Raw genomic sequence first — 9,839 nt, 5'->3', positions numbered from 1 at the left:
AATGCTAGGTGCTCATCAATGTCCTCCATGTCATCTTGACTCAATGAATCTTCACTTTCTGCAGCTAGCCCTTTACCCTTGCTTTCACAGGCCTTTGAAGTTGATTCCACAGCTTCCATCTTCACTTCCTTCTCCTTTTCCAGTTCAGCCACTAGTGCAATGGATCCTCCTTTCTTCTTTCCTCTCTCCATTCTTTCATCCTGCTCTATCTCAAGCTTATAGGTCTTCAGAATGCCATACAGTCTCTCCAAAGTAAACTCCTTATAATCTTGTGAGTTTCTCAATGAGACTGTCATTTGTTTCCATTCCTTTGGAAGAGATCTAAGAAATTTCAGATTGGAGTCTTTAGTCTGATAGACTCTTCCATGCAATTTAAGAGCATTTAGTAGCTTTTGGAATCTACTAAAAATGTCAGTGAGTGACTCACTTTCTTCATTGTGAAAATGCTCATATTGCTGAATCAGGAGCTGCATTTTATTTTCTCTTACTTGCTCAGTACCATCACAGATTATCTGTATTGTGTCCCAAACTTCCTTGGCAGTCTTGTAGTTGATGATGTTATCAAACATGTCTGCATCAACACCATTGAACAGAATGTTCATGGCCTTTTTATCTTTCCTGACTTGTTCCATATCAGGTTCAGACCATTCATGCCTTGGCTTTGGAACAGATGGTTCATTTCCTGTTGCAGCTCTCACTGGAACATGAGGGCCTCTTTCTATGCAGTCCACATAGGCCTCATCTTGAGAAAGCATATGAAGATGCATCTTTACCTTCCAATGATGGTAATTATCTTTATCAAGAAAAGGAATCTTGACTCCAACATCTTTCTTGTTCATCTTGCTGAATTATTTTGATCTTTAAACTCTTTGTAGATTAAGAGCTTGCTCTGATACCAATTGTTAGTCCTTTAACAATATAGCAAGAATTACAGAAGGGGGGGTGAATGGAATTCTTGAACCTTTTTCTTGAAATAAAAATGTTCAACTCAATTATGGATATATTTGTTTTGATTAGCACAATGCGGAATGTAAACTTGAATGAATCAAAACATAAGTAATTAAAAACAAGAGTCTTTAAAAACTTTCTGGTGGATTTAAACAATTCCACCAGAGATATATTTAATATATCGAGAGGACTCTGTGTGCAGAAATGCTCACAGCTGCTTATACAAAATAGAACTGCTAAGAACACAGGAGATGCTAAAGATAGTGCTTACAAAGATTTCTCTATTTATTGAAGTTCGGTTTGCTCGATTAGGTATATTGCTCCATGTTCTTGTTAAATTTTAGGAACTGTTTTTGTTTTTGAAGTACAATTACAGCAAATGTTTAATCATGTAAATATGTGTATATATAAAATGAAACGTTTAATATAAGTGTATGTTTATTTTGGGTGTGTAAACATGAAGTATAATTGTCTTTAAGGCCAGTCTGTGTATGTTTATATATGTGTGTATGTTTGTTTTGGGTTCTTGATTGCTTGTTACTATAGAATTAGTTCAATTATGTGTATAGGAGTGTAGATTAGAGAGTACAGTTGTTGGCTTTGGCATGTGTTTGCATTCAGTTTCAGTGTGTAACTGATCCTAAGGTTCGTTTCAGAAATTGTCCCCTTATTTTTAAAGAATTCAGTGTATACAATATATTTGATCTATTATGTAATAGGAATCAGGAAGAAATGCATTAAATATCATTTTCGATAAATCTTTATGATTTTGAGTTGTAGTATATTGTCAGGGGCATTGCTTAACAGTATAAGCTCTATGACTTTTGACAGGTTCGTCTAAAACGTAAATTCTTGGATGAGAAGGCATTGGCAGTGCCACTTAGGACAGGATGTAAGGTAGGACTCAGATTGTGGGATATCTACTCAAATTATATCTGATTTTGAGCATTTAAAGGTTACTTTGTATATTTTATGAAAGTATATGTCTGTTAATTACAGCTTTTGACTGGAGAAGAATGGTATCGTCAAAAAGCATCACGTGCTATTAATCAGGAAGTTGGACGTGTCATTCGTCATCACCATGATTATGGACAATCATTTTTTGTGATGAAAGGTCTTTAATACGAAACTCCATATATCTATTGAAATTGCAGCTTCATAAAGTTGGTTAGATCATACAACGAGTTACATTGTAGTTATATATTTTGCTCTACTGAGTTTCTTAAGACATTTAGGGGTCATTTTTTTTGTATATCTTCAGTTAGAGCTTCATTTACTTAATGGTGCAATAAGATGTCTAGTTTTACTGGGTTTAAGGCTTTAGCGCTGAATAAGAACAGATAGTTATATTGTTTATTGTCGGAGTTAGCTTACCATACGATGTTCTACTAAATGATTAAATTATACATCAACTATTTTCATATATAATCAGTGATTATTGTTTTTCTTGCTGTAAGTAATTAAATATAGACATTGTTGCTTACATTTTAACGCCTATTGGTGCTAAGTGGTTTTGTTTGCACTTATTCTGGGTGGCTACTTGATCCTAAATAACTTTAACATTTACTATTTTTTTCATCTCATCATTTTACCATTCGTCATAAGCAGGTTCACACATTCAAATCGTCAGTCCCAAATATCAGTCTAGATACAGCCTCATATCAAGATTGAGATTTGGATTTTACTCTATGATATGTGCAACGAAGCCTCCGCTCATGTGTGTCTTTATCTGTGCAGTTTTATTCCAATTTTGGAGATGTAGTTTTCACATTGACTCGGTTTTTCCGAGATGGCAAAGGTCGTAAATCTACACTGTTGCAGCTGTCGCATACTGAAGATTATCTCTCCATTAATGGTATTGATTCCGTTATGTATTTCTTATATAACTCATATTTATTAAAAACATGTTTGTTGATCCTGATAATCATTATCATGGGGTTATCTTTTTTTTCTTATGTTTAGGAATAGCTAACACTAATAAGTAAAAAAAGCGTAACTGCCTTCTCTGATATCTTCCCAGGCTCTTATCTCAAGCAGATGATTTTTTGGTGGAAGGCAGCCGAGTTATTTTTAATGGTGATATATAATATTACTTCATTCATTCCTTGGTACCAAGTGGAATATCAACATAGTTGTCTACCCGATTATCTGTAGGACTCTTCAGAGGCTTTTTCCTGGGCTCGAGCAAAATGATTAGATTATATGTCTGAGGCTGATGTTTCGAATAATGGTTGTCTTTCAATATAAATGATTCTGAATGCGGCTTCCTATATATTAAATTGCTATATATATTAAAAACACATCACTTGCTTAAACTAAAAATGATGTCTAAACTAACAAATAAATCAAATTACAGGAATGAAAACGATGTCTAAAATGTTAAAACACATCGCTTTGTGCAAGTATATAAAAAGAAAACTGATGTCTTCCAGAACAATGTACATCGGTTTAACTTACGCAGCCGATGTTAAAGTAGAAGTTTCACATCGCTTCCTCAAGTAAAACTGATGTTATAAGTTATGTTTAACGTCGGTTGAGTAAATAAACCGATGTAAAATACCGAGTAAGACATCAGTTTTTTTAAGAATCTGATGTCTATCAGTTAAAAGTTCTTCCCTGTTATATGTTTATAATGCTTTTTAACCTCCTAAATACAATTTTTCACAATCTAGTTTTAACATGTTATTAAAAAAGGGCTAATTATATATCGGTTTGCTAAGAAAACCGATGTCTATGTACATCTTTAACATCGACTAAAAACCGATGTTAAAGACCCCTACCTTTCTCTACACATGCGAAGACATTGGTTTGAAAAAAAAAAGATATCGGTTTATAACCGATGTCTAAGGGCATTTTTCCAGTAGTCGGGATGCTAGGAAAGAAGGAAGAAAAGAGACGGATCGCGGGGCCGAACGTCGACGAGATAGAGATTCGACCGTATTCACCCATTTGAATGCGCCAATCTCCAAGATTCTCCATGAAATCAAGGGCAAGCCTGGGTTCGTTCGGCCGGCTAAAATGAAGGTCCCTAACCATAAGAAGAACCCCGACAAATACTGTGACTATCACAGGGACAAGGGGCACAATACCAACGAGTTCTATCACCTCAAAAGGCTCATTGAGCGAATGATCAAAGACGGCAAACTTAATCAGTTTTTCCGAGATCTGAGAGACAAACTGGGGCCGAAGGAAAACCAAGAGGAGGAGGTAGAAGCCAAAATTCCGGAACGAAGGGATAGGATAAGGGGAGAAGTAAAAACTATATCTGAGGGCATCATCCTAGACAAGGATAGCAAGACAGCCAAGAAAAAGTATGCCCAACAAGTGTACAATCTCTATCAGTTCGGTCAGGCGAAGCCCCACATGCCTATGACCTTCAGCACTGAGAACTACGAGGATGTCATTCGCCCACACGAGGACCCCCTCATTATTAACCCAATCATCATGTAGAATAAAATATGGAAGGTGATGGTAGATACCGGAAGTTCGGCCAACATACTGTTCCACAAAACCTACTGCAAGATGAACTTGGCTGAAGAACAGTTGGAGCCCTGCAATGAGGCTCCTCTTTACGCCAATGGAGGACACCCATACAGTTTAAGGGAACAATCACGCTTCCTGTCCTCATGGGCAAGTTTTTATATATTGTTGAAAATCCGGTGAAGTTCTATGTGGTACGGATTGAGAGCCCCTATAATACAATATTCGGAAGACCCTTCTTGTCGACCTTTGAAGCGGTGGAATCTATACCCTATCTCAAACTCAAGTTTCCGACCGAGAAAGGGGTAGGAGAAATGAAGGGCGATCAAAAAACCGCTCGAATCATAATGTTGGAAGACCTGGAAAAGGATCAAGAATATGAAGGGTCGGACGAAACCGTAAAAAGAAAAAGGGTCGAAGACGAGCACAGTGGAAGCCGAGAAACACTGAATATTGAGTTAGAAAAGTTTGGAGCGGATCTCTCAAGCCCTATCGCCAACCCGTGGCAGAAACCGAAGAGGTAGAGCTGTATGCAGGCCACTCGGGAAAAATGGTTCGGATAGGGAAAATATGGGGGCAAATCTGAAGGAAAAGGTAATAGCTGTCATTCGGCAATACCATGATGTATGTTAGTCCCTTAACAATATAGCAAGAATTACAGAAGGGGGGTTGAATGGAATTCTTGAACCTTTTTCTTGAAATAAAAATGTTCAACTCAATTATGGATATATTTGTTTTGATTAGCACAATGCGGAATGTAAACTTGAATGAATCAAAACATAAGTAATTAAAAACAAGAGTCTTTAAAAACTTTCTTGTGGATTTAAACAATTCCACCAGAGATATATTTAATATATCGAGAGGACTCTGTGTGCAGAAATGATCACAGCTGCTTACACAAAATAGAACTGCTAATAACACAGGAAATGCTAAAGATAGTGCTTACAAAGATTTCTCTATTGTTGTTTCTTAGCTCTCTTAGTTATTTTCTATTTGCTACTCTCTTGGTTTATATATTACCAAGATTATAAAGTCAAAAAGACTGAACAAATATAAAATCTAACAGTCTTGATCTTTGCTGCTTTTCGTCCTCTATTTCCCAGTTAATGGGCTTCCACAGTGTGTTTGTATCCAACTCAACGGCTGTGTGTCAGCTTTCACTGTTCAACTGATGTTTGAATTCTTGATATGATCATCCGTCGACTTTCAAATCATCCGTCGATGACTTGATTGATCATCCGTCGACTGCTTTGTTAAACATCCGTTGATAGTCATTTGATCATCCGTCGAAGCTTTGTTAATCATCCGTTGGTAGCTATTTTGGCACTTGACTTCATTTCACTTATACAGAATTACAAGACATTGCTTATGTACAATTAATCAACCTATTCTGCATATCTAGTTAAAGTCAACATGACTTATATGCTACTTCAGATTCTATACAAAGGTGCATACAACACTGTGCTACAAACTTATTATTACATAAGCTACTCACTCGATGGATAATAAGTTAATCATCCGTCGGGACTATAATAAGTTATCCGTCGGGACTATAATTCTTATCCGTCGAGTGCTACATTATTTCACTAAGTAAAATCTACTTAGATGTTTTGTTTAGGTAATCATCAAGTACACAACATATTCACAACAATGTATTCGCCTGGGGCCGGAAGACATGCCCGGTTTGGATCCCAAGACGGATAAGCACTATTTGAACGTATAGCCTGAGGCCGAACCTATGAAGTAGAAGAAGAGGACATTCGCAGTCGAATGACAGAACGTCATAGAAGCCGAAGTAGAAAAACTGTTGGAGGCCAAGTTCATTGAAGAAATTGAATATCCTGACTGGCTAGCCAACGTGGTGGTTGTCAAGAAATCAAATGGGAAGTGAAGGATATGCGTGGATTATACGGACCTCAATAAGGCATGTCCGAAGGACCACTACCCCTTGCCTAGCATCGATCAGCTGATAGACGCAACGGCTGGCTACCAGGTACTTAGTTTTTTTGATCCTTTTTCTGCCTATCATTAAATTGCTATGAATGACAAGGATGTGCCCAAGAGAGCGTTCATAACTCCGAAGGGGACTTATGCTTATATTAAAATGCCCTTCGGACTAAAAAACGCTGGAGTCACATTCCAGCGAATGGTGAACAAAGTCTTTAAAGAGCATATTGGTCAGAACATGGAAGCATGTGGATGACATGATTGTAAAATCACTGTTCCAAGATCATACCGAAGACTGAAAGAGTGCTTCGAGACTCTCCGGAAAAACAATATGAGGATCAATCTGAACAAATGCACCTTCGGAGTGTCCAGTGGCAAATTCGTGGGCTATATGGTCAGCGCCCGGGTAATAGAGGCGAATCCTGAGAAGATTGAAGCGGTCATTAACGTGGAAGCTCCTAAGTACATCAAAGAAATCCAGAAACTGAACGGTCGACTCGCCGCCCTTCGGCGCTTCATCTCCAGGTCAACCGAGAAGGCACTCCCCTTCTTCGTCGTGCTTAAGGGGTCGAAGAATTTCGAGTGGGGGCCTGAATGCCAAAAGTCATTTGAAGAAGTGAAGGAATACCTTAATGAGGCACCACTCTTAATGAGGCCAGATCCGAAGGAGACTCTTCAGCTTTACCTGGCTGTTTCCGATAGAACACTAGGGGCGGTTCTTGTGAAAAATGATAAAGGCAATCAACACCCTGTTTTTTATGTGTCCCACGTCCTCAAGGATGCAGAGACAAGGTACCCTTATGCCGAAAAATTCGCATATGGGTTGGTTATGGCCTCCTGAAAATTGCGACATTACTTCCAAAGCCAAACGATTCAAGTTATCACCAGTCAACCCTTGAAGAAAATTTTGACGAGGCCCAAAGCCTCGGGAAGAGTGGTAGCATGGTCCATCGAACTTGGGGAGTTCGATCTAGAATACATCCCTAAAATGGCGATTAAGGCCCAAGCCCTAGCTAACTTCATGGTCGAATGCACGTTTTCGGGGCCGCAGGATCTCACCCCAGAGGAACAGCTCTTCGTAGATGGGTCAGTGGCCGGGAAAAAGTGTGGGGTCGGCTTAATACTTTCCAGCCCTAAAGGGTTTGAGATATGCCAGGCTATAAGATTCGACTTTCCTCTGGCGAACAATGAAGCAGAGTACGAAGCACTCCTCGCAGGAATGGAGTTGGCCCGAAGACTTGAGGCGAAGCACCTGAGAGCCTTCAGCGATTCTATGCTGGTAGTAAAGCTCTTCTCCGGAGAATATGAGCAAAGGGACCCACGGACGAAGGCTTACGCCACCAAGGTAAAAGACGCTTCTCTGTAATTAGAAACTTTTGAGCTAAGTCAAATTGGCAGGGAGAACGATGGACAGGCATACGCCCTTTCTAGGCTAGCTTTGGCTGAGACACAGAGCCTAACTGGTTCTATTTACCTCACTGAAGCAAAGACGCCTTCGATCGAGAAGAAAGAATGTCTGGAAATTCGCCAAGGAGCCGATTGGATGACCCCACTAAGAAACTTTCTGGAGAAAGGTATCCTACCTCCAGATCGAAGGGAGGCACTAAAGATAAAGTACATAGCATCGAGCTACACCATCATTAATGGAAGAATGTATCGTCGGTCGGTCATCCAGCCCCTCCTTAGATGCCTAAATACCTAAGAACAACATCAGGCTCTTGAAGCGGTCCACGAAGGAATTTGCGGAGAGCATCTGGCTGGTCGGTCCATCGCCTTCAAAATCCTTCGCCAAGGATTCTTCTGGCCAACTTTGAAGGCCGATGCCAGGGAGTATGCCAAGAAGTGTGTGCAATGTCAGTTGTTCGCCACTATTCTGAGGCAACCCCCTTAAGAAATGACTTTAGTTCTCAGTCCTATTCTGTTCGCCATGTGGGTCGTGTACATAGTTGGCGTTCTCCCAACTAGCACGAAGCAAACAAGATATCGCATAATTGCCATCGACTACATGACCAAGCGGGTCGAAGCGCGACCATTATCGGCGATAACCGAAGAAGCAACAAAGAAGTTCTTCCTAGAACAGATTATTCTTCGATTCAGGATTCTGAAAATTTGCATCTCTGATAATGGGACTCAGTTTATTGGAAACAAGTTTCGCAAGTTCCTGCACCACTTAGGGATCGAAAAAAGATTTAGCTCAGTCACCCACCCGCAAGGGAATGGGGCAATCGAAGCGGCAAACAAAGTAATCTTTCAAGGAATCAAGAAGAGGTTGGGCGAAGCTAAAGGAAGGTGGTCAGAAGAACTCCCTTGGATCTTGTGGGCCTACCGAACGACCCCTAGGACTTCAACAGGGGAAACTCCTTTTAGAATGGCCTATGGGACAGAAGTCCTAGTTCTAGTCGAAGTAGGATTGGAATCATACCGAACTGAGGTCTGCAATATGGAAACTAACAATTTTGGACTGAGGGCGAACGTGGACTTATTAGAAGAAGAAAAAGAAGTTGCCCGCCAAAGAAACATGAAATACTTGCTACAGGCAGCCTAGCATTCTGACTCCAGCATTAAGAAGAGGTCGTTCATAGTAGGAGACCTAGTCCTAAGGGAGCTGGCTGCTTCCATGCCCACCAAACAAGGAAAGCTTCAGCCTAACTGGGAAGGGCCTTATAAGGGGATTGAAGTCGTTCACCCAGGAACATACAAGCTTGAAATATTATTAGGCGATGCAATCAAAAACACCTGGCATGCCATTCACGTTCGAAAGTTTTATCAATAAGAAATTTCCTTTTAAAGTCAATTTATACTTTGAATTGTATATGAAAAGTTTAAGGAGTTTAATCATGAATGAAACTGCTCTTCCTGTCAAATTTATTTTTTATTAAATACCAAATGTGTGGCCGAAGAAGTATTATCTAGGAGCGATCCAAAAGAAGATAAACCCTTTGGCCAACATATTTGTTCTATTTACGAACGAAGAATGAATGGATAAGAGTCTAGGGGCAATCCCACTAAAATCAAACATCATTCGCTCCACCACTATTATTTAATTTGCAATAGATTCATGGTAAGGAGGAATGAAAGGTCTTTAGGGGTGATCCTGAGATAAGACCTTCTCCTTCATCCTTCTCTTATTGTTTAAAAATAATAAAGAAGACCGAAGGAAACCCTGCCTTGGGAAAATTTCAACGAAGACAGGACCCTTCGTTTGTAATCCCGCATGTATTTGAAACACTTGCAAAGCGACGAAGATCTGGTCTAGGGGCAATCCCAAAGAAGACCAACCCTTCCTTCGCCCAACAGAAGCATTTTAAAGTCTTAACAACCCGAAGTCACCTTCGGCCTTTAACACTCGGGGCCGTAAAAGGTAGTAAGGCATTAAAATCGCTAGGCAAATGATAAGGCCAAAGATGCAATTAAGATTCATATTATTACAATTGTTAAGGCAAACGATAAAGCCGAAGATATAA

At 39.7% G+C, this 9,839-nt stretch overlaps 1 protein-coding gene across 1 annotated transcript; it reads left to right on the top strand.

Moving 5' to 3' along the window:
- Nucleotides 1–7,363: 7,363 nt before the first annotated feature.
- LOC141679496 (uncharacterized) lies at nt 7,364–8,077 on the top strand. The gene is made up of 2 exons (XM_074485998.1): nt 7,364–7,720; nt 7,790–8,077. The coding sequence occupies exons 1-2, from the start codon at nt 7,364–7,366 to the stop codon at nt 8,075–8,077; spliced, it is 645 nt and encodes a 214-aa protein (XP_074342099.1).
- The last annotated feature ends 1,762 nt before the right edge of the window (nt 8,078–9,839 follow it).

This window comes from Apium graveolens, chromosome 1, assembly GCF_009905375.1.
Source record: "Apium graveolens cultivar Ventura chromosome 1, ASM990537v1, whole genome shotgun sequence".
In the NCBI taxonomy this organism is placed as follows: domain Eukaryota; kingdom Viridiplantae; phylum Streptophyta; class Magnoliopsida; order Apiales; family Apiaceae; genus Apium; species Apium graveolens.
Note: the sequence above shows the minus strand (reverse complement) of the source record. Positions and strands in the feature narration are given on the sequence as shown.